This window comes from Phascolarctos cinereus, unplaced genomic scaffold (genome assembly GCF_003287225.1).
Source record: "Phascolarctos cinereus isolate Bilbo 61053 unplaced genomic scaffold, phaCin_HiC Scaffold_2;HRSCAF=192, whole genome shotgun sequence".
NCBI lineage: Eukaryota > Metazoa > Chordata > Mammalia > Diprotodontia > Phascolarctidae > Phascolarctos > Phascolarctos cinereus.
In genome coordinates this window covers 262,738,395-262,764,438 of record NW_027555625.1, presented here as the reverse complement: position 1 = coordinate 262,764,438, position 26,044 = coordinate 262,738,395, and the positions used below count along the sequence as shown (strand labels likewise).

Sequence of the window (26,044 nt, the reverse complement as noted above, 5' to 3'; positions counted from 1 at the left end):
TTTGAGGAGCAAAAAATCCTCATAAACATTTGTAAAATGCTTTTCCCATAGTAGGCTCTATGTAAATGCCTATTCCCTTCCCCTTCCCCTTTTATTAGTCTAGCAAAACCCACAGACTCTTCCCAAAATAAATTTTAAATGTATAAAATATAATACAAATTAAGCCAATTATATTTAAAAACCAGCTATCAAATTAAAAAACAAAAAAGTTCATGGACCCCAGGTGAAGAATCTCTGACCTAAAGAATGGGCCTTAGGAGAAGTAAGATTTAGGAAAAATACAACAGAAAACATTGCCAAGGGAAACCTTGCATCAGGATAAGGTGTAGGGAGGGGGAGCATATTCTGATAGCTCTTTCAAAGGGCTGAAAGTGCTGGAAAGGAAACTGAAGTTGATGGACTAACAGAAGACAGAGGTGAAAAAATCCATTTGCATGGTTTCCCAATGTAACACAAGTAACAATACAGGAGGCACTGGAGTTTTGGGACTCCAGCCTCTAACAAGTTCACTCTTGATCTGGGCATCCAGAAGTACAGGAAGACAAGCTTCGGTGGGGTTAAATAAGCTTACTTTATTCCAGTCTAGTCTTCTCAAAAGAGTTGCTGATAATGGGAGTACCAACACCTACAGTATTCCCTAATCACCCTTCTCACAGGGGCCTGTGAGAAGAGGGGGCAGCTACCCCTATGTCTCAATGGAGTCAGTTGAGACAGGCTCATTCCAGCTGTGTACTCCCCTAAATCCCCTTAAGCCTCAATGGCAGCCAGTTGAGGCAGGAACATGCATTCCTCTATGCATTACTAAAATCCCAAAATGGGTTCCCCACTTACTGACCAGTGCCCACTTGATTTATAGGGCAACCAACAAAGAAGGCAAATTGCCAACAATGGACTCACAAGTTTAACTTTAGCAATATGGTCATGACCTAGCATAGCACAGGTGTACATTACATCATCCCCATATCTCACTGTGACTATGCAGTAGAAGTTGTTTTCAAACATAATTCATGGGAAATTGTCTATTTGGGCCATGGATGCTGGGACCTATTATCTAAAAAGGAATAATAAAACCACCTTACTGACCCCCAGTCCTGCCCAGGCCCATTTCTGTGCAGCTGCTGAGGTTGGAAGCTGGCTGCTAGTTCTCCTCCTCACCTCAGGCTCTCTCCATTTTTGCTCTTCTAGGTATATAAAATGCTCTAGAGCAGTCCAGTTCTAGGGCAAAAGGTCACACTCAGTATACCATTCCCAAAGAATGGGTGAGGGGGTCCAAAGGAGCAAACAAAAGCACCAACCTCGTTCTGATGAAATCTGCCCCTTCTTCCCAAAGACCCACTGCTGATTTTTATTGCCTCTTGTGGTAAAATCTTCCACAGTCCAAAGATCTTACTCTGGTTAGCAGTCAACTGCCCTCTAATCTCTTTACCATTATGATTTCTCTCCTGTTGGCCACGTTTGGTCACTGGTTTCAGGTCATGGTAAGTCTGATATTTATTTTTTTAAAAAGCCCTTGAGGGCATCACTCTTATGCTTTTGGGATGAGAGTATAATATATGTTTGCATTTCTTAATGAGTTGCTCCTAGAAAAGTCTTGCTAATGGAAAATTCTATCCTGGATGAGGACCTGCCTGGTAGATAGAAGGTCAGAAGATCTTAGATTTAGAGAAAGGAAGCTTAAAGGGATCAAGTCCAAATTCCTCATTTTACCTATGAGGAAACTGAGGCTCAGAGAACTAAATGACTCGCTCAGGGGTACAGATGACGTTTCTGAGTTGGGTTTGAACCCAGGTCTTCTTGCCTCCATGTCCAGTGCTCTGTCCACTACTCCATGATGTTTCTCTACAAAGAAATGCTTTCTCTAGGCCAATAAGCATTTATTAAGCCCCTGCTATGTACCAGGAACTGTGCTAAATTCTGAGGATAAAAAAGGGCAAAAGAACTCTCAAGGAGCTCATAGTCTAATGGTCATCACACCTAGAACATTCTGATTTGAGAAAAGAAAACATGGAAAATTCAAGGCAAGCCTATGCTTTCTGGAGAGAAAAAAAAGGTGTGTTACAAATTTGTGTTATGATGTTACAAGCAAGCACCTTAGTTTCCAAGGGCAAAAAGATGGACTGTTTAACAAGTACAATCAGACTTCTGCTTCTGGGAGCCAAGATGGTGGAGTAAAAAGGTAGCCGCTCTCACCCTCCCCAATCAACCTTTGAAAACCCAGAAAATGTCACCCCAGAAAAAAAAAAAAAACCTGAAACAGCTGAACTAGAAGAAAGACGGGGAGCAGCAGTGCAGCAGCCCAGCAAACAATTCTCCCAGTACCTCAGCAAAAATTAAGGAAGCAGCACTACAAAGGGCCCCAGGCGGATAAGTACCCTGCAGCATTTATCTGAAATGAGCTGAAGAAAGCAGCCTAGAGTCTTCCTAAAGTCCCAGCCTTGCTGATTCCAACCCAACACCAGGTAAGCTGTCAGAACCCTACAGCCTCCAACTGTCAACCAGGAGGAGATCCTGAAGCCCAGGTGGTACAGCAGGCAAACACCAACACCTGGACCTCCGAGTGCCTCAGTGAGGGTGGGGAAACCAATGCAGACCAGCTGAGAAAACCAGCAGGTGCCTCAGCACTCTACCGAAAAGGAATCTCCCAGTGCATTAGCAGAAAGGAGGCAGGCAGCATTGCAAGGGGCCCCAGGCAGATAAACACCCTGCAGCACCCATCTAAAAGAAGCTGAAGAAAGCTAAAGGAAAGGAAAAGCAGGCAACCTAGAATTGCCTGAAAGTTCCAGCTTTGCTGATTCCAGACCAACACAAGGTAAACTGCCAGAACCCTACAGCCTCCAGTTGCCAACATAAGAGGTACCAGCACACAAAGCCAGTGACCAAGACCTAGGCTTCCAATACAAGAAGCTTGGGTCAGTGCCCTCTGTTCCCCAGCAGGAGAGCTCAATCTCTTTAGAGGCCAGGGAATAAAGAAACCATGAGTAAAAAGAAATGTACCATAGATTCATATTATGAGAAGAGTGAAGATCAAGAGAGAAATTCTGTTTATGCTTTTCTTTCTCTTTTTCCTTTCTCCCCTTCACTAGTGTTTTGCTTTTGACCACTGCCTCCTTCAGTCCCTTCCCCCTTTTATTATCCCTTTCCCTTTTCTTCCCCTTTAGTCTTACTGCTGCTTCCCTCCCTTCTTTCCCCCTCCCTTTTCTTTCCCCTTTTCCCTCCTACTGCCTATAGGGCAAGTTAGATTTCTATACCTAACTGATTATATTATGCCCTTCTTGAGCCAAATCTGATGAGAGTAAGGTTCAAACAATGCTCCCCCCCCTGCTGTAATAGGATTTTGTGTCTTTTCCTGTAATGTAATTTACCCTTGTCTGCCTCCTCCTTTCTCAGTACATTTTCTAAGATCAGATTGATCCACTTATTTGGATCCATTTAACCCACTTGATTAGATTTTTTTTATCATTACATCAAAGTCAACTAATATCCACCTCTTTATGTATACTCCTTTAACAAGGTGTAATAACAATACAGTTCTCAAGGGTTGCAAGTCTCATATTCCTTTGTAGGGGTTTAAACAGCCCCCCCCATTAACAACATATTGTATCTTCTGTCCCATTTACCTTTTTATGTCTTTCTTGAGTCCTGTACTTGAAGATCAAATTTTTTGTTGAGCTCTGGTCTTTTTATCAGGAAAGTTTGGAAGTCTCCTATTTCGTTGAATATCCACCTCCTCCCTTGAAAAATGATGCTCATTTTTGCTGGGTAATTGATCCTTGGCTGCATTCCAAGCTCCTTTGTCTTATGGAATATCATGTTCCATGCCCTGGTCTTTTAATGTAGAAGCTGCAAGGTCCTGTGTAATCCTGACTGTGGTTCCATGATATTTAAATTTTTCTTTCTGGCTGCTTGCAGCACCTTCTCTTTCATCTGGTAATTTTGGAATTTTGCTATTATATTCTTGGCATTGTCAATTTGGGATCTCTTTCAGGTGGTGATCAGTGGATTCTTTCTATGGTTATTTTCCCTTCTGGTTCTAGGACTTCTGGGCAGTTTTTTATGATTTCCTGAAAGATACTGTCCAGGCTCTTTTTTTCATCATGATTTTCAGGTAGTCCAATAATTTTTAAATTGTCTCTCCTGAGTCGATTTTCCAGGTCGGTTGTTTTACTGATGAGGTATTTTACATTTTCATCTATTTTTTCATTTTTTTGTTTCTGTTTGACTGATTCTTGCTCTCTCATAGAGACATTAGTTTCCATTTGTCCAATTCTAGTTTTTAACAGATTGTTTTCTTCTGTTAGTTTTTGTACTTCCTTCTTCAACTGGCCAATTGTGTTTTTTAGGGACTTGTTTTCTTCAGTGTATTTTTTTTCCAATTGGCCAATTGTATTTTTGAAGGACTCTTTCACCTCTCTCATTTGACTATTAAAATCCTTCTTGAGCTCTTCTAAGAAGGCTTTTTGGGCTTCAGACCAGTTCATATTCCCTTTTGTTGTTGCAGATGTGGGTTTGTTGACAATGTTGTCCTCTTCAGAATTTCTGTCTTGATCTTCACTCTTCTCATAATATGAATCTATGGTACGTTTCTTTTTACTCATGGTGTTTCTTTATTCCCTGGCCTTTAAAGAGATTGAGCTCTCCTGCTGGGGAACAGAGGGTACTGACCCAAGCTTCTTGTGTTGGGAGCCTAGGTCTTGGTCACTGGCTTTGTGTGCTGGGGCCTCTTATGCTGGGAATTGGAGGCTGTAGGTTTCTGGCAGCTTACCTTGTGTTGGGCTGGAATCAGCAAGGCTGGAACTTTCAGGCAATTCTAGGTTGCCTGCTTTTCCTTTCCTTTAGCTTTCTTCAGCTCCTTTTAGATGGGTGCTGCAGGTGTTTATCTGCCTGGGGCCCCTGCAGTGTTGTCTCCCTCTTTCTGCTAATGCACGGGAGATTCCTTTGCAGTGGATGCCAGACTCCTGGTGGTTTTCTGAGCTGGTTTCCACCGGTTCCCCCCTCACTGAGGCACTCGGGGTCCAGGTGTTGGTGTTTGCCTGCTTACCACCTGGGCTTCAGGATTTCTTCACAATTGGAGGCTTCAGGGCTCCTACAGCTCACCTGGTGTTGGGTTGGAATCAGCAAGGCCAGGGCTTTAGGAAGCCTTTAGGTTGTTTTCTTCACCTCCTTTCAGATGAATGCGGCAGGGTACTTATCTGCCTGGGGCCCCTTGTTTTTGCTGAGGCACTGGGAGACCCATTTGCTGGGCTACTGTACTGCTGCTCCTCATTTTTCTTCTAGTTCAGGTGTTCCAGGGGTTTTTTTTTCTGGGCTGATATTTTCTGGGTTTTCAGAGGTTGATAGGGGAGAGTGAGAGCGACTACCTTTTCACTCTGCCATCTTGGCTCCCAGAAGCGGAACTCCCCAAGAGAGAAATTCTGAAGAGGACAACATTGTCAACAAACCCACATCTGCAACATCAAAAGGGAATATGAACTGGCTGAAGCCCAAAAAGCCTTCTTAGAAGAGCTCAAGAAGGATTCTAAAAGCCTAATGAGAGAGATAGAAGAGTCCTTAAAAAATACAATTGGCCAACTGAAGAAAACAAGGCCCTAAAAAACACAATTAGCAAACTGGAAAAAAAGTACACTGAAGAAAACAAATCCCTTAAAAATACAATTGGCCAATTGGAGAAAGAAGTACAAAAACTAACAGAAGAAAACAGTCTGTTAAAAACTAGAATTGGACAAATGGAAACTAATGACTCTATGAGAGAGCAAGAATCAGTTAAAGAGAAAAAAAAAAAAGAAAAGAAAAAATAGATGAAAACATAAAATACCTCATCGGTAAAACAACCAACCTGGGAAATCAATCCAGGAAAGACAATTTAAAAATTATTGGACTACCTGAACATCATGATGAAAAAAAGAGTATCTTTCAGGAAATCATAAAGGAAAACTGCCCTGAAGTCCTAGAACCAGAAGGTAAAATAACCATAGAAAGAATACACCGGTCACCACCTCAAAGACATCCGAAATTGACAATGCCAAGGAATATCATAGCAAAATTCCAAATTACCAGATGAAAGAGAAGGTGCTGCAGGCAGCCAGAAAGAAACAATTTAAATATCATGGAACCACAGTCAGGATTACACAGGATCTTGCAGCTTCTACATTAAAAGGCCACAGGGCGTGGAACATGATATTCCATGAGGCAAAGGAGCTTGGATTGCAGCCAAGGATCGACTACCCTGCAAAAATGAGCATGATTTTTCAAGGGAGGAGATGGATATTCAATGAAATAGGGGACTTCCAAGCCTTCCTGATAAAAAGACCAGAGCTCAACAAAAAATGTGATCTTCAAGTACAAGATTTAAGAAAGACATGAAAAAGATTAAGGGGTAATATCTGGAGAATAAAATTAAGGGATGAGAGAGTATTATACTTGGAGAAGAAGAAAGAGAGAGGTAGAATGGGGTAAATTATCTCACAAAAAAAACCAAAAAAGAAAAGTCTCTTACAGTGGAGGGGAAACGGGGGAAGGTGAGAGGAAATGAGTGAATCTTATTCTCATAGGATTTGGCTTAAGGGGGGAATAATATAAACATTCAATTGGGTATGGAAATCTGTCTTACCCTACAGGAAAATAGGGGGAGAAGGGGACAAGAGAGCAGAGGGATGATAGAGAGGAGGGCAGATTGGGAAAGGGGGTAATCAGAAGTAAATACTTCTGAGGAGGGACAGGGTCAAAAGAAAGAATAGAATAAATGGGAGGGCAGAATAGGATTAAGGGAAATAGAGTTAGTTTTTTATAACGTGTCTACTATGGATGTGTTTTGCATAACTGCACATGTACAACCTATATTGAGTTGCTTACCTTTTCAGTGAGGGTGGGTGGGGAGGGAGGAAGAGAGAAAATTTGAAACCTAAAGTTTTAAAAACATATGTTTAAAAAAAGTTTTCACATGCTACTGGGAAATAAGAAACACAGGAAATGGGGTACAGAAGTCTATCCTGCCCTACAGGAAAATAGAAGGGAAAGGGGATAAGAGAAGAGGGGAGAGATAGAAGAGAGGATAGACTAGGGGAAGGGATATTCAGAATGCATGCCATCTTGGGGTAGGGGTAGGGGTGAGATGGGGTGAAAATTTGGAACTCAAAAATTTGTGGAAGTGAATGTTGAAAACTAAAAATAAATAAATTTATATTAAAATAAAAAGAAAGACATGAAAAGGTAAATGGGACAGAAAGATACAATATGTTGTTAATAAGGGTGGACTGTTTACCTCCCTACAAGGGAAGATGACACTTGCAACTCTTGAGAACTGTATTGTTATTACATCATGTTAAAGGAGTATACATAAAGGGGGTGGATATTAGTTGACTTTGATGTAATGATAAAAAAAAATCTAATCAAGTGGGTTAAATGGATCCAAGTAAGTGGATTAGTCTGATTTTAGAAAATGTACTGAGAAAGGAGGAGGCAGACAAGGGTAAATTACATTACAGGAAAAGACACAAAACCCTATGATAGCGGGGGGGGGGGGGGAGGTGAGCATTGTTTGAACTTTACTCTCATCAGATTTGGCTCAGGAAGGGAATAACATAATCAGTTAGGTATAGAAATCTAACTTGCCCTATAGGCAGTAGGAGGGAAAAGGGGAAAGAAAAGGGAGAGGGGAAAAGAAGTGAGGGAAGAAGCAGTAGGCTAAAGGGGAAGAAAAGGGAAAGGGAGCGAGGGACTGAGGTGGTCAAAAGCAAAACACTAGTGAGAATTTTTACTTACAACTTCATTAATGTGAAAATATGTTTAATAGGAATGTAAATGTATAGCATATATCAGATTGTGTGCTGTCTTGGGGAGGAAGGGGGAGAAAAATGTTAAACTCAAAAGCACATGGAAATGATTGTTGATAAATCAAAATAAATTAATAAAATAATTTTTTTTAAAAAAGGAGAAATAAAAAAAGCCCGTTAAAAAATAAAATTGTATACCCAAAAAACATTTAAAAAAATTTTTGAAAAGAATATTTTTTAAAAAGTAAAAAAAAAAGTACGATCAATGCCTGGGCCCATGTCTAGAACAACTCATGGAAATGTTGGTAATCTGGATGACTGGAAGTCTCTGAGGCACCCACCCTCATTTTCATCCACTGATCAAGCTGTTCTTTGAAGTGTCCCTGGATCTCAGCCTGGCTGGACTGAAGGCTCTTCCAGTGTCGCTGGAAAAAGCTTTCCATGATGAGATGAACCACATGAGGCAGCTGCTCCTCAAGCTCCATCAGCTGTTCCCGTAGCTCTGTCAGAATGGATGGAGACAGAACAGTTTACAGCCTAATCAGATGGCTGATGAACTAGGACACCCAGAGTGATTCTCAACAAGTATCTTAAAAATTATAAAAAGTAAATCCTTCCTTCAGAACAGTGTGATATGGAGCACTAACACAAAGATACTATAATCAGCTACACAGATTCTGCATTTCAGGTTAAATGTCAAAGGTCACTGAATATGAGAATTCTTCCCACTAATTAGTACAAGTTTTCCTATCACAGATTGTTGTAATAGTAGCTAATAGCTACTATATAAACTGATGGTTTAGTTTTTCAAGAAATGCCATGTTGCTTCTTCTATGCTTTTAATAGCACATTCTCAAGATTTCCATTTTATAAGACACCACATAATTTTCCATAGGAAATATATTTCTGACCTAACCCAAAGCTGAATGTTTCCTTAAGGACACAGAATCTCTGAAGGCCCTATAGTACAAATTCAGGATTGTCCATGTTAAACTGATCTCTTTGAGTTATTTTCAATATCTGGGTAGTGGAGAAGAGTCAGTTCCCCTCAAGTTCCCTTCCTTGCCCCTCCCCTCACAAAGGAATCACAGAAAGCAAGAGGAGCTAATGTGTCTATGCCCTGTCACCGCTTTACAAAATATGAAGGAGTTTCCTTGACACATTTGGTAAGTTATCTGACCGTTGGCTGGCTGAAGATTGACCACATGCCTGGTTGCCTTTAAAAGACTTCAGGCTAGAAACAGCTTTGCAGCTTGTAGTGTATTAGAGGGTAGCATGGGAAGAGGAGGAGGATTCTCCTTCCCACTCCTCTCTGTCAGCAATGGTATGTTGCAGTGGAGTAAGCTAAGTAGGCGACATCATACCCAGAGAGAGACAGATACAGAATTGAGGTTATAAAGAAGCCTCGAGGAAAGTGACCTCCGGCAGTTGAGAAGATAGCTGCCCATGGATTTAAGAGAGAACTAGCTTTGAAGGAGGAGAGGAGAGGGTCAAGGGCCTTAGCTGAATGACCCACCAAGTATACACTATGTCCAGGTGGGAAGAGCATGGGACACCCCAAGGAGATAAAGGACATGGGGGCCTAGCAGTAATAGAGGCATGAGTTGACTTGGTAATGTGTGTTAGTTGTGTGTGTCTCACTCCCAGCATATTCTAAATTTGTGCTCACTCTTTCTACTAATGTTATGTATATCCTGCCCCCAACCCAGTTTTATGGAGGGGGATGTTGTATAGATGTCCTTACTATGTGTATAACTTTGCATTGAGCTATTTGTGTTTACTGACTATTAAAGACAAGCATGCAGGGTGGCAGCTCATGAACTATAGATTTACAAGTGCAGACCCATCTCAAGATCTCTTAAACTTGAAGTGGAAGTCATCCCTCCAGGTGACCCACCCTGACAGTGTGAGTTGAAGCAGCCCCAGAGGGCACTCCACCTAGTTTTAACTCCTTGAAGGCAGGGACCATAAACAGTTATCCCTTCCACATTGTGACTTTCCCCTTCTGGTTTTGATGTACCATGGCTTGGCATAAGAAATTAAATGTGAATTTTTGGGGAGTTTTGTGGGAGCCACAGATGTGAAGCCTAGCAGACAGCACAGAAAAAGTTTAGAAATTCATAAACATATAAAATATATGTATAGAATTGTATGATATCAACATATTTTACCTTTTAATACCATAATAATTCAGACTTTTCTGATACAAAGGGAGGGGAAAAATTTTTATATGGATTTTCCAGATGCTGGGGGCACCATGCCCTTAACCCCCCATCCCCATGATTGGGACAACTTTATTGCCTATCTTTGTATCTTTCCCCCAAGGCTGAATATGGAGCATTACATAAAACTGGAGATATAATTGGAGCTTAATAGATATTCACTGAGAGACTGAATGAAGGAATTTTATAGAAGCAGATGAATCAACAGCTTTCCAAGTACCTATGAGACAGGCATTATGGTATTCCTCTGTCTGGTTCTCATAGTCTATGAGTTTCTTCCCAAATACCTCAGCACATTGGTCAAAGGTATCCTGCATGTAATCAGGCCTGGTGGCAGCATGTTTCTCTTTACGGTAAAAATCCTACAAAAAAATAAAGATAAAAATACTCTCAATAATAATAAAAAAATGTAGAAATATAAAAAATAAAAAAAAAATTCTCAATGGTCAGATTTGTCTAAGAAGCTTCACGGGTTAAGAAGTTGGTAGTGAGTTAGTTACTCAAAGACAAGGCCCATATTTTATTCATCTTTGTGAATAATCCCAGATTAAACCAAGCACGATAAAACAACTCACCTAAGACTCTAAGACTGCAAAGCATTTGATCTACAATGACCATGTAAGGTAGGGGTAGTGTATTATTAGCTCCATTTTAATATGTGCTAAACTCCTCAGAAAGGCTATCTACAATGGGTGCCTTCACTTTCTCTCCTCTCACTCTCTTCTTAACCCCTCCTTACAATCTGATTTTCAACCTTATCATTCCACTGGAACCTCTAACTCCTAAGTCACTAGGGATCTCTTAGTTGCCAGATCCTGGGGCCTTTTCTCCATCCTCACTCTCCCTGACCTCTCTGCAACCTTTGACACCATTGATCACTCTCTCCTCCTTTATATTCCCTTCTCTCCAGGCCAGGGGGATTCATGTGTGGCCTTGAGGCAGCTCTAGGCTTTCAGGACACCACTCTTTCCTATTTGTCCTCCTTGCCCAGAGTCAGACAATTAGTAAGTATCTGAAGCCACAGTTGAACTCAGGTCTTTCTGATTCCAGTTGCTCAATCCATTGCACCATCTAGATGCCCATATAACATATGTAAACAAAAGTTCTTTGTGAATCCTCAATAATTTTATTTTTTCTTGCTTTTTTGGTGAGGCAATCAGGGTTAAGTGACTTGTCCAGGGTCACACAGCTAGTAAGTATCAAATGTCTGAGGTCGGATTCAAACTCGGGTCCTCCTGACTCCAAGACTGGAGGTCTATGCACTGTACCATCTAGCTGCCCCTGAGTCCTCAATAATTTTCAAGAGTGTAAAGGGGTCCTGAGACCAAAACATTTGAGAGCTGCTGATGTAGGGGGAAAGACACCTTATTAAAAATCAGCAGAGAGAGGCTGCTAGGTGGCACAGTGGATAGAGCACTGGCCCTGGAGTCAGGAGGACCTGACTTCAAATCTGACCTCAGACACTTGACACTTACTAGTTGTGTGACCCTGGGCAAGTCACTTAAACCCATTGCCTAGTAAAAAAAAAAAGTATCAGGAGACTTAGGCTGTAGTATTGTCCCCCCCACGGATGCACCTTCGCTACCATAGCCTCTCCAAGTCTGTCAAATAAGGAGGTTACAATGGACACTGTGTAAGGTGTTTTTGTGTTCTGATGATCTCTAACCTTAAGTTCCTTTCAGTTCCAACATTCTATATTTTAAGTTGCTTTTTAGCTCCAATAGCCTCTGATTTCTCTGAAATTCTATGGTGGAAACCTGTTGGAACTTGGACCATGTCTTTCTTGCGCACAGAGCCGGTAAAATCCAAGATGTGATAGGAGTTAGAATTCCTTACCTCTGCTACTGAAAGCAAAGTGTCATTGCCTTCCCAGAGAAGTAAATGGATGATGCCTTTAAAATGACTGAAACCAAACAGAAGGAAGATGGCTGAAAAGACTTGCATTATACATATTGGTACTTATCCCACAAATTAAATCAAACCAAACTTTTAAGTGCTCAATTGCCACACCCCCAGTAATGGTAAAATAAAGTATATTTATGGGATTGAAACGAAAGCTGCCTTACTCAGAACGTGCAGGCTTCTCCCCAAAGACCTGATACTTCTTGTCTTGTCGGTTTGGCCGGGAATATCGTAGGCCACTGAAAAGACACAGACACTTCATTGCATTCAGAAAAGTCCCATTATTGGGGGAAAAAAACCAAACAAACCAATAACTGACTTTCTCTGGGGTAAGGATACTTTTCCTTTTGATGTATCAGCTAGGGAACTATGAAGCTATTTTCTGTTTGCATAATGATGGCTTACAACCAAATGTAGTACTGAAAATCCTAAATACCTCCTGTAGTTTCTAATTTATTTAAATTTTCATCCCTGGCCCATTTTGAAAAGGGCCTGCATGTGGAATCAGCCCAAGATGAAACATAAAGTTGGAAAGAGCAACACTTGATACTTCTAGGCTTTGGAATTAATAAGCATGATGGCAATATGTGGACAGCGAATTGGGAAGTAAAGCTTTTGGGCAGCTGAAGCCAAAATAATGCAGGAGGTTAGGGGGCAGGGGCAATATGATGGGTTTCATCTGACATAAGAAAGCAGATGTTTTTCTCTGTAGAGAGTTTTTTCTGGAAATAACGCAAGCGAGACTTTATGCGGTGGGTTTCTGAATGTTTGCACAAAAGAAAGAGAAATGCTAATTAAAGGAACACTTCTTGTATCAACTTTCTACAAAGTAAAGGACAATAGAATTAATTATAATTCAGTGCAAAAATTTCTACCAGGAGTTTAAGGGGATTTTTTTGGTTTGTTTTAAAAATATCATGTATTGGACTCACAGATCTAAATGAGTGTATTGACTATAGCAATACATGTTAAAAAATGAAGATAAAGCATTCAGTAATGAGAATAAATACAACCCTTCCTTTTGTGTCAGGCAGCAGTTTTCCTGAGAGGGGCTGATTAGCTCAGTTGGTCAAAATGTGTTGCTAATAATGCCAGGATTGCGTAGTTCTAATATATCTAAACACTTAATATACTCATATATACATATATTTACATATATTGATGTATATATGTGTGTATATACACATATATGTGTATATGTGTATATACATATATATACATATATTTATTTATTTAAAACATTCTTTTAAAAAAAATTTTGAGGGGCAGCTAGGTGGCACAGTGGATAGAGCACTGGCCCTGGAGACAGGAGGACCTGAGTTCAAATCCAACCTCAGACATCTAATACTCACTAGCTATGTGACTCTGGGCAAGTCACTTAACCTCAATTGCCTCATGAAAAAATAAATTGAATTCCAGATTCTCTCCCTCCATCCCACCCATCTTCTACCCACAATGAGAAAGCAACCAATACATAACTATACATGTGAAATCATACAAAACATATTTCCATATTAGCCATTTTGCGCAAAAAAAAGGCAAAAAAAAAAGCGAGAAAATTATACTTCAATGTGCACTCAGAGTTCATCAGTTCCTCTTTGGAGGTGGATAGCACTTTTTCATCATGAATTCTTTGGAATTATCTTGGATCATTGTATTGCTGAGAAGAGCTAAGTTATTCACAATCGATCATCTTACAATATTGCTGTCATTGTATACAATGTTCTCCTGGTTCTGTTCATTTCATTTTGCATCAGTTCACATACATCTTCCTAAGTTTTTCTACTCATCATTTCTTATAGCACAATAATATTCCACCACAATCATATACCACAACTTGTTCAGCCATTCCCCAATTAATGAATATCCTCTTAATTTCTAATTCTTGGCCCCCATAAAAAGAGCTGCTACAAATATTTTTGTGCGTATGCATCTTTTTTGCTTTTTCTTTTGCTGGATCAAAAGGTATGAACAGTTTTATAGACCTTTGGGCATAGTTCTAAATTGTTCTCCAGAATGCTTAGATCAGTTCACAGCTCCATCAGCAGTGCATTAGTGTCCTAGACTAACTGTTCTCTTTAGACAAAGACAGCACAGCACAACTACCATTAGTAGGACATGCCCTTAATTTGGCCAGGGTGACCACACACTATCAACCAGCCCCCCTTGTAACCACGAGTATTCATCTGTCTGCTAGCTAAATGTAGGGGTACAACTGAAGTAAAGAAGTATATGGGGCATACAGGCCAGGAGCCAGCTGAATTCTCTCAACATTCCCCTCCAAACAACTTTAAAATAATGCCTCATATCAAACTTTGGCAGCAGAGCCAACAAAAGGTCAGAAGGAGATTTTTTTTTCCAGCCTAAGACAACTTAGTAGTTGTAGGAAAGGTCTGCAAAACCAGAGTGGGCACAGGCACGAACTTGGCAGGAGCATCAGTGGTGGGCCTTGGAGGCAGCTGCAAAAGCAGCAGAAGCAGCTTGGGGAGTTCTCAGCCCAGACACATAGAAGAGTCAGACAACTGGCCAGAAAGAGATTACAGGGGATCCTTCGTTGGCACTGGATGCAGCTACCACTGATTGGAAACTCTATTGCCCCTAAGTAGTTCTGGGTCACCATTCCAGGAAGAGAGAAGCACTTGCGATTGGGCACAAGGGAACAGAGACCTTGGTCGCATTTCCAGGGCCAGGAGCAGCACTTGTGGCTGCAGGGGGACCAGGACCTCTTCCTAGGTAAAGGTAAAGACTAGAGAGTAAACCAAGAGAGCAGTTACCACATGTCCCCCAGGGTGCTTCCACCCTGGAAGCACTGAAAACTTGCAGACCCCCAGAACTAGCTCTGAAAAGAGCAACACAAAAAAAGCTTGTGGCTTGGCACCATGCCTCCCCACGCCCAGGTGAGCAGAGCCCAATTTTATATAAAGTTCAGTGTCAATAAATAGGCTGGGAAAATGAGCAAACAACAACAACAAAAAAAACAATAAAAGAACTTGACTATAAAAATCTGCTACAAAAAAAAAGCAACTATAGTGACAGGGAAGATGAAGAAATAAACTTATAAAGTGACAACAACGTGAAAATAGCTATAAGCAAAGCCTCAAAGAAATAATTTAAAAGTTATTAGACTACTTGAAAGCCATAATAAAAAAGGAGCCTAGACATCATATTTCAAGAGATTATCAAGGAAAATTGCCCTGATATTTTAAATTAGGAGAGTAAAATAGAAATTAAAAGAATCCACCAATCATTTCCTGATTGTGATCCCAAAACAAAGGCTCCTTGGAATATTTTAGCCAAATGCCAGAGCTCCCAGATCCAGAGATCAAGGAGAAAATATTGCAAGCAGCCAGAAAAAAAAAACTATTCAAATATCACAGGATTATACAAGATTTAGCAGCTTCTATCTTAAAAGAGTGGAGGGCTTTGAATTGATATTCTTGGAGGTAAAGGAGCTAGGATTACAACCAAGGATAACCTATCCAGTGAAAGTGAGTATAATCCTTCAGGGGGAAAAAATTAATGAAATAGAAGACTTCTAAGCATTCCTGATGAAAAGAGCAGAGCTGAATAGGAAATCTGACATTCAAACCAAGTCTCAAGAGAAACATTAAAAGGTAAATATGAAAAGAGTAATCATAAGGTACTCAATAAAGTTAAACTGTTTGTATTCCTATATAGGAAGATAATACATGTAATTCCTAAGAACTTTATCGGTATTAGGGGAGTTAGAAAGAGTCTATATAGACTGAGGGCACGTATGTGAGTTAATTATGGTGGGATGATCTCAAAAAAAATGTAGGGTTGAGAAAGAGGGATACACTGGGAGAAGAGGGAAGAGAGAAGTAGAATGGGGAAAATTTTCTCACATTAAAAAAAGCACACAAGGAAGAGTGGCAGAGGAAATAGGGAGGGGATAGGAAATGCTTGAATCTCACTTTCAGCAAAATTGGTTCAAAAAGGGAAGATTTACATACACACACTCAGTTGTGTATAGAACTTTATCTTACCTAATAGGGAAATAGGAGAAGGGGATAAGAGACATTGGGGGAGGGGTGTTGATAATAGGGAGGGAAGATTAAGGGAGGCAGTGGACAGAAGCAAAACAGACTTTTGAGGAGGGACAGGATAAAAAGAGAGAGAAGGATAAACAAAAGAAAATAGGATGGAGAGAAATAGACAGTAATTATAATGGTGAATGTGAATGTGAATGGGATGAACCAACCCATAAAACAGAAGAAGATAGCAGAATGGATTAGAAACCAGAATTCAGCACTATATTGTGTACAAGAGATGTAATTGAAATAGAAAGACACACATAGAGTTAAAATAAAGGGCTGGAGTAGAATTTATCAAGCTTCAGCTGAAGTAAAAAAAAAAGGTAGGGGTAGCAATCATGATCTCAGACAAACAAAAGCAAAAGTAGATCTAATTAAAAGAGATAATCAGGGAAACTACATTTTGCTAAAAGGTACCATTACAATGAAGTAATATTAAAAAATTTTATGGCAAGTTTCTCTGATAAAGGCCTCACTTCTCAAATACATAAAGAACTGAGCCAGATGTATAAAAATAAGGGCCATTCTCCAATTGATAAATTATCAGAGGATGTGAACAGGCAGTTTTCAGAAGAAATAAAAGATATCTATAGTCACATGAAAAAATGCTCTAAATCCCTATTGATTAGAGAGAGGCAAAGTAAAACAACTCTAAGGTACCACTTCAGATCTATCAGAAATGACAAATGCTGGAGGGGAGGAAGGAAAATAGGTAACATTAATAAACTGTTGATGGAATAATGAATTGGTCCAACCATTTTGGAGAACAATGAGGAATTATGCCCAAAGATCTATAGAATTGTGCATACCCTTTGATCCAGCAATACCACTACTGGGTCTATATCCCAAATATATAAAAAAAGGGAAAAGGACCTATTTCTACAAAAATATTTATAGCAGCTCTTTTTGTGGTGGCTAAACATTGGAAACTGAAGGGATGCCCATCAAATGGCCACACAGCTATTGTAAAATGTTTGTGATGGAATATTACTGAGCTATAAGAAACAATAATAGGATGATTTCAGAAAAACCTGGAAAGACTTACATGAACTGATGCAAAGTGAAGTGAACAGAACCAGGAGAACATTGTACACAGTAACAACAATATTGTATGATGAAGAACTGTGAACAACTTCGCTATTCTCATCAATACAATGATTCAAGACAATCCCAAAGGACTAATGATGAAGCAGACTATCCACTTCCAGAGAAAGAGTTGATATTGTTTTAATTCAGACGGAAGCAAACTATTTTCACTTTCTTTCTTTCTTTTTCTTGTATTCAAGTCTTCTTGTACAAAATGATTAATGTAGAATTGTCTTACATGATTGCACATATACAACCTATATCTGATTGCTTATTGTCTCATGGAGGAAGGAAGGAAGAGAGAGGAGGGTTAGAATTTGGAACTCAAAACTTTAAAAAACCCCATTAAATTGTTTTAATATATAATTAGGGGAAAATAAAATATTATATATTTTTTAAAAATAAAGAGAATAGTTAGTGACATTAGTCTAAAGCAGTGGTATCAAATTCAAATAGAAATGGGGCTATTAGTCCATACATAAGGATCCCTGCTGGCCACATATCAACTTAGTTTTAAAATGTAGTGTTATCTATTTTATTGAATTTTTATTTATTTTGTTAAATATTTAACTATTATATTGTAATCTGGCTCTGGGGCTGCATGGTTGATACCTCTGGTCTAAGGGATTCCACAATAATGTGATCAGAATGAATCTTGTGAGACTTGAATCTAAATTGCTTTAGGATTTTTTGACATTCAAACACCTGGAAAATATGCTAATGCCTTCCATTTCCTTGGGATAAGCTCATACTTCCAAAATCAAATGTAAAAAAAAAATGCACTCATTTTGAGAGGCAGAATAGAATAATGAAGAGGAAGCTGACTTCAGGGCCAAGAAGAACTGAGATTAAGTCTCATCTCTGGCACATATTGACTATGTGATCCTGGGCAAGTCACTTAACCTCTTAGTACTCTAGGCAACTATCTAAGACTGTTAAATTGCAGAGAATTGGCCAACCTACATTGCTAGAGGGGATTTATAAAACTGGAAGGTTCCTTATATCAATGAACTTATCCTATCCTATCTGGATGAATTTTGTTATTTTTTTTTCTAGCTCTACAAAATATTTTTGGTAGTTTGATTTGTATGGTACTGAATAAATGAATTAATTTAGGTAGAATTATCATTTTTATTATATTAGCTTGGCCTATCCATAAACAACTGATATTTTTCCAGTTATTTAAATCTGACTTTATTTGTGTGAAAAGTATTTTGTAATTGTGTTCATATAGTTCCTGGATTTGTCTTAGCAGATAGACTCCCAAATATTTCATATTATTCACACTTATTTTGAATGGAATTTCTCTTTCTATCTCATGCTATCCTTAACATTTTCCCACCTTAAATAATATTGCAGGAAGTCTTATCTCTGATATGAAAAGGAAATACTCTGAATAAAGATTAAGGCTGGTAAAATCTTAAGATAATACTAGTAACAGATATCTAGAGAGCATTTTAAAATTCCCAAAGTACTTTACACATTATTTCATTTAAGCCTCACAACACTACTTAGAAGTAGGTATTATAGCTATAATTATAACCATTTTACCTGCAAGGACACCGAGGCTCAGAAAGGTTAATTGACTTGTCCACAGTCAAATAGCTAGCAAGTATCAGAGGCAAGATTCAAATACAGCTTTTCAGAATTCCAAGCCTAGCAACTCTTTCCGCTGTACCAGCTTGCAAGCAGCACAAACCACCCCAATTTCCTATTTTAGTGGAAAACCCTGGTAGGAGGATACTTTTGAGCTTGTCTGGCTGACAGTAACTAGCTTATGGTATTGATAAAAGAGGAAAGATAGAAGGACTTCATTGAAAAGTAAAATAAATAAAGGTCCATGAGGAATAAGGGGGGGGAGGGGCGGCTATATCAGATGGCCAATGCTTCACAGAAGAGGAAATTAAGAACTGGCAGAAACTGAGTAGGAAGAGTGTGGAGAGGTAAATGGAGGGTTGAAAGGAAGGAGGGAAGGGAAGTGAGAAAGGCAGGGTAGAAAGAAGGGACAATTTTGTATTTCACAACTCCTACTTTAACAGTGAGCCGGAACTGGCGGTTGATGTGACCTTCTTTAATGTTGTGATGATGCTTTCAGTCCGTCGTCTTATACGTTTCCCTTTAGATGATGAAAAGAAAATAGCAAAATATTTGGGATATTTCCCAGTACTTTCACAAAAGCTGAAAGCATCCTTAGGATTCCTGACATCCAATTTTTTATATCCTGAAGTTTACGTACCTTTACCCTTGGTGCCATGCTCTCGATCACGCCTTTGCTCTGGGAGTCTGAAACCAAAAGGAAGAGCTCTGAGATTTCCTGAAAGAGGAACAGGTTTTATTTGTTTGTTTGTTTGCTTGCTTGCTTGTTCAGGGGGAAGAAGGTAAGAAGTTCAGTTGTGATTATGATGTCATGTTTGAAGAGTTGGAAAGATATCCAAGTTTCTAGTAGGTTACAGAAAACATTGACCTGGAGCTAGGATCATTGGTATAGAAATGAAAGGAAGTTATGAGAGTAGATGTGTCCCCTGCCAATTACCTTATACTTCTATATATTTACATAGGACCATATATTTATAGCTGAAAGGAACCTGAAGAGTTTATTGAGATCTACCTACTCATTTTAGAGATGAAGAAACTAGGTACAGAAAAGTTAGCATCATATAGCTAGTAAGTGTCTGAGACAGGAGAAGTCCTGTGCCCTATCCACTGTGCTATGATGTTTCTCCCAAAAGAGTGTAAACTTCTTGAGGGCATGGACTGTTTCATTCTTATCTTTGGGCCCCAGTGCTTGACCCATTTACCTAAAGGATCAAATAAGAAAAATAAAAATCCATTCTGTTTTTCAATTAACCCATTGTTTTGTTTATATTCTTCATGAGTATTTCTAAGCTGTTAAATTTCATCATTTAATCTTCATCTTTCTTGATTCTACCTCATGATAATTTTGTTAATTTTACCCTTTTGTTTCCCTCATTGTGCTTATTATCCATATTGAAGTACCCTTGTGTTAATTTCAGAAAATAAAAAAATAAAAAATCCTGTATGACTTTTTAAAGCCCTTTATAACTAGTCTTTTTTCTAATCTTTGTATACCTTACATCTCTACTCCAGAATCTAGTTTCTCTGCTCTTCCTTGCAAAGACTCTCCATTTCCTGACTCTGGGCATTTTTGCAGGCTGTCACCCATGCCTGGAATTCTCTCCCTCCTTATCTCCATCTTCTTGCTTCCCTGACTTCCTTCAAGTCTCATCTAAAATCCCACCTTCTGCAAGAAATACCTTTCTCAGTCCCTTTTAATGCTAGGAGCCTTTCCCCTGAGATTATCTCCAATTTATTCTGTATATGTGTGTGTATATATGTGTGTATATGTGTGTGTGTGTGTATGTATATGTATATGTATATCTGTATATACATATATAGTTTATACATTGTTGTTTGCATGTTATCTCTCCCATTAGATTGTAAACTCCTTAAGAACAGGGAGAATTTTTTTGGCCTTTTTATGTATCCTCCAGCACTTAGAATAGTGCCCATCACAGTACACACTTAATAAATGTTTGTTGACTTGACATAGCAGGTACTTAATGTTTGTTAATCCATCACCTGAATGACTAATAGATGAGATTGCTAAGGGAGAGAAAAGAGGGCCAAGGACAGAGACTTGAAATACAATCCCAAACTTAGGGGGTGGGAGGAACCAGAAAAAGAAACAAAGAGTAGAAGTGAGAGTGTTGTGTCAAAGAAGCCAAAGAAGGAAAAAAATATTAAGAAGGGCTGGTCAACATTTTCAACTGTGGCAGAGAGAAAAAGGAAAGGGAAGATGGAGGAGTGAGTGGTCACAAGAGAGCCTATCTTCTTAACACTCCCTTCAAAAAAGGCAATATAAATGACCCTGTTAAAAAAATTTTTTTAAAAGAGACAACCAAAGAAATAAGCAAACTACAGAATGCTCTAATTCAATGAATAAATATTATGGTTTAAAGGAAATTGAAGTCAAAATGCCATAGAGAAAATACACTGAACAATACCATCAGTAGACCCTAGAAACAAAGCTGAAATTAACACAAGGCACTTCAATATGGATAATAAGCACAATGAGGGAAACAAAAGGGTAAAATTGACAAAATTATCATGAGATGAAATCAAGAAGGATGAAGATTAAATTATGAAATTTAACATGTTAGAAATACTCATGAAGAATATAAACAAAACAATGGGTTAACTGAAAAATAGAATTGCTTTATTGGAGGACAGAATTGTAGAAACAGAATGAAAGTAAAGCAAGTTTAAAAAGCTAGAAGATTGCTTGGAAACTTTGCAAAAAAAAAAGGACAGCTTAAAATAACATGATTAAGCACCTTGAAAAATGTAAAGCAACAATCTCATGATTATGTTTTATGGGACAAAAGAATTTCTCAGAAATATTGAAGTTAAGGAACAAATTATAGATAAAATTCACAGGACATCAACAGAGATGACTCCTTGATTCAATTAACCCAGACACATTGCCACCAAGCTTTTAGATTAAAATGACAAAGCAATAACTTTATAAATAACCAAGAAGAAAATCTCAATGACATAGCTGGAATATGACATAATGAATGTCAAAGAAAATAGGACTTACTGAAGGATGTTTTTTATTATGTCCACAGCCACATCATCAAGCATTGATTTTCCCATCCGGCTGGGCTGAAAAAGCATATCTTTACCCATTTCTGTCTTGTTTTCCTCATCAGAAATGGCAACAGACACAAAGATAAGAGTCTCCTTTTCTGTGCTTGCCCCAAGTCCCTGGAAGAGAAGAGGGCAGGAGACAGAAGAGAATCTCCTTCTTCTGTTTCCAGCATCAGTCATAGGAAGGTTAAGCAAACAGAAACCCTAAGAATCCTCCCAATGATGCTCAGAATACACATTTTCCTTGGCTGTTTCCCAAGCCTAGAATGCTATTCCTCCTCATCTCCACTTCCCAGCTTTCCTGACTTCCTTCAAGTCCCTGATCAAATTTCATCTTCTACATGAAGTCTTTGCTAATCCCCCTTAATTTTAGTACCTTTTCTCTGCTGATTATTTCCAACTTATCCTGTATATAACTTGTTTGTCCCTTGTTGTTTGCATGTTGTTTTACCCCATTAGACTGTGAGTTCTTTGAGAGAGGGGACTGTCTTTTGCCTTTCTTTGTATCCCCAGTGTCCAGCACAGAGTAGGTACTTAATGTTTGTTGATTGACTGGTTTCAGCATCTCAAAGTGTCTTAGAGAAACTAGGCTCAAAATGTTATTTTCAGGTTTGGGATTCATTTAGTTGATTCTCCTACATTTAAAATTTGTAACTCAGATTTCAGTCTTTCCTCTTTCCCTTTACCCTCTGCAACAAATTAGTATCGAGATCCCTGAAAACTTGGGTCACAAAGGAATTCATGGACCATGGGAATGATGCATAGTATAATGGGGAAAATGTTGTTTTTAGACTCAGATGATGTGTTCATTTCCTTGTTGTACAACTTACTGAGTGACAATGGGCCAATAACTTAACCTCTCTTCTTTAGAGGCAGTCAGTGGCCCGGAGGATAGAATGCTGAGCCTGGAGTCAGAAGACCTGAGATCAAATCTGGCCTCAGACACTTACTGGCTATGTGATCCTGGGGCAAATCACTCCACCTCCGTCTGCCTCAGTTTCCTTAATTGTGAAATGGGGACAATAATGGTACCTACCTTGCAGGGATTTTGTGAGGATCAAATATTTGTAAAAAGCACTTAGTGGCCCTGCCCGGCCAGCTCTGTCAGTACAGCGTGGGACTCTTAATCCCAAGGTTGTGGGTTGGAGCCCCGGTTGGGCGGTATGTAATTTGGGGCAGCTAGGTGGCACAGTAAATAGAGCTCTGGCTTTGGAGTCAGGAGGACCTAAGTTCAAATCCAGCCTCAGACACTTAACACTTACTAGCTATGTGACCTTGGGCAAGTCACTTAACCCCAATCGCCTCACCAAAAAGAAAAAATTTTTAAAAAATTAAAGAAAGATGGGTTCTTATAAAAAAAAACACTTAGCACAGTGTTTGACACATAGTATGTGGTATACAAATACTTATTCTGCCCCTCTCCCTACACCCCCCCAACTCCCAATTTTTCTGCTATGCATATATTCCAAGGAGATCAATAATTCAAAAAAAGAAAAGCCCTATATACCCCAAAATATTTATAGCAATACTTTATGTGGTAGCAAAGAACCACAAACATGGCAGATGCTGATTGGCTGGGGAAGGGCTAAACAAATCATGGTAAATTAACGTAATGGCATAGTATTGTGCTGTCAGCAAGAATGACTACAGAGAAGCATGGTAGAACTTACATGAGCCAAAACAAGGTGAAGTAAGCAGAGCCAAGAAAACAACACACATAGTGACAACAACAATGAAAACTGAACCGCAGAGCAACGAAAAGAGGAATGTTGCAAAATTACAAGGAGCAAGCTTGGCCCCAAAGAGGAGGTTAGAAGACTTTTCTCCCACATCTTTGCAGGGATGGGGGAGAGGTCCATACATGTGGGAACATTGCAAGTGTTGTCAGATGTTTTCCAACGTGTTGGTCAGTTTTGCTGGGGGGGGGGGGCAGGGTTTGCCCCTCCTCCTCTTTTTTTTTCTTCTTTTAAAAAGTTTGTTATTGTGAGGAATGACTTTCTAGGAAGGGGAAGGGAGGAAAATGGGGGAAATTTAGATGATGACAAACAAAAGATATCAATAGAAATGATTTTTTAAAATGTGATCTCTCTGAAGCTCATGGTTTTTATCTGTAAAAAGAAGAGTTTGGTGTGGATGACTTCTAAGATCTCTTCCATCCATAAGTCACATGATCCTAAATACCATCAACTTTATATTCCCCACAGTGCTTAGCATGGGTATAGCACCCTTCATACTGCAGGCATTCAATAAATATTTATGAATGAGTGAATAAACACATTTATCAAAACTATCTTCAAGTATCATCTCTTTTTTCTATATGTTCTCTCTCCTCAGAATGCTTATCTACACTCATTACAACTATATCTCCAGTCTTGAACTCTCGTCCTATCAGTGACTTAAACTCAACATTTTCAAATCTGGACCCATTAATGAACCCTCTCAGTCTGGAGGGCCTTAACTAATCTTCCTGGAACAAATTCAGATGGGAGAGCTGGTAGAGCAGAAGAATAGAGGGCAGTTCAACTATGATACAGTTGCCCAAAACAGGAGAGGACCATTCTTCTTTGCAGCCCACAGAATTTGGAGGAGATTCTAGTACTGTGGGAACTGGAACCATGATGTAGTGGATTGGACTTGTAGAACAACTGAATTTGGAATCAGGTTGACCTAGGTTCAAATCCTGATTCAGACACTTGTTGTTAGCTGTGTGTTCTTGAGCAAATCAGTTAGCTTCTCTGTGCCTCAGTTTCTTCATCTGTAAAATGACATGACTGGATTTGACAGGTTCTAAGATCTTCCTAGCTCTAAATGTATGGGAACAGTTTGCAAAGTCCTTTGCATATATTACCTCACTGAAGCTTCCCTCCTATCTCATGAGCTAGGTACTCAGGGAAGTTGGTATTACAAAGAGCCAGCAAGGTTTCATTAAGAACACATGATACTAGACTAACCTGTTATCTTTTTTTGGATGGGATTATTAAATAGTAGATGACAGAAATATAGTAGATATAGTTTTTCCCTAGATTTTAGCAGATAAAATATTTCATACTATTCTTACAGAGAAGATGGGCAGATAAGAATTAGATCAGTGGTATGAAACTCAAACAGAAATAGCGAATGTACATAAGGATCCCCACAGGCCACATATTGACTTAGAAAACCACATATTAACATTATCTGTCTTATTGTATTTTTATTTATTTTGGTTAAATATTTCCCAATTACATTTTAATCTGGTTCAGGAGTATTGTGGCCAGATGTAGAATGCTGTGTGTTTGACACCTCTGAATTAGATGCTAGTACAATCAGATACAGTCAAAACTCATTAGATGGCCAAATTCAAAAGAGCAGTTGTTAGTGGTTCAATGTTAATATGGCAGGAGATCTCCAGTAGAATACCCAAGGATCTGTCCTTAACCTTATGTATTATGACATGGTTATCATTGATTTAGATAAAAGTATAGATGGCATGCTGGTAAAATCCATATATGAAACAAATCTTGGAGGGATAGCAACATTGGATAATACTCAGAATCCAAAAGGATTTTGAGAGCATAGACCATGGGGCTAATTGAATAAGATGAAATTCAATAGGGATGTAAAGGTAATAAAATCTTATACTTGGGTACAAAAAATTACCTACACAAATATAAGATAGGAGGCATGGTTACATAGCAGTGGTTCTGAAAAAGATCTGGGAGTTTTAATGAACCACAAGCTCAATATGAATCAGCAGTGTGAAGACAGTGAAAAAAGCTAATTCAGCCTTGGGATGGATTGAAAAAAAGCTTTAGCTTCTAAGAAGAGATGTGAAAGCCTCACTGAACTCTGCCCTCAAGAGAACTCATCTAAAGTATTGTTTTCAATTCTGGGCACCAAGGTTTAAGGAAGATATTAATAAGTTGGAGAGCTTCCGGAGAAGGGCAATCAGGACAATAAAGAGCCTTGACTCTATGTCACGTGAGGACTGGTTGAAGGAATTGGGCATGTTTACCCTGAAGAAAAGATTAATGGGGACATGATAACTATCTTTGAGTCCCTAAAAAGCTGGCATATGGATGTTTGGCCCCAGAGAGCAGGACTAGACTAAAACCAATGCACAGAAGTGCAAAGAGCCCAATTTCAGCCTGACATCAAGAAAATCTTCCTAAACATTTGAGTTGTCCCAAAGGAGCATGGGCTTCATCAAGAGGGGTTGTGACTACCCTCCTTGGACATCTTCCAGCAGAAGCTGGAGGGCCGAGGCTTGGGCATGTCATAGTGGGATTCTTCGTGTTTATGGCTTAACTAGAGAGCCACTTGGATCCTTTTTGACTCTCAAATTCTGTGATACCAAAAG

General features: G+C 39.1%; 1 protein-coding gene across 2 annotated transcripts in view; it reads right to left on the bottom strand.

Moving 5' to 3' along the window:
* CCDC180 (coiled-coil domain containing 180) overlaps positions 1 to 26,044 on the bottom strand; it is a 132,199-nt gene that overhangs the window by 24,284 nt on the left and 81,871 nt on the right. For both annotated transcript variants that reach the window (XM_020981993.2, XM_020981992.2), the window contains exons 27-33: positions 21,656 to 21,822; positions 19,271 to 19,317; positions 19,066 to 19,150; positions 12,058 to 12,132; positions 11,828 to 11,894; positions 10,212 to 10,353; positions 8,111 to 8,271 (exon numbers count right to left, since the gene is read on the bottom strand). In XM_020981993.2, coding sequence (XP_020837652.1) covers positions 8,111 to 8,271; positions 10,212 to 10,353; positions 11,828 to 11,894; positions 12,058 to 12,132; positions 19,066 to 19,150; positions 19,271 to 19,317; positions 21,656 to 21,822 — 744 coding nt within the window. The remainder of the gene's footprint in view (positions 1 to 8,110; positions 8,272 to 10,211; positions 10,354 to 11,827; positions 11,895 to 12,057; positions 12,133 to 19,065; positions 19,151 to 19,270; positions 19,318 to 21,655; positions 21,823 to 26,044) is intronic.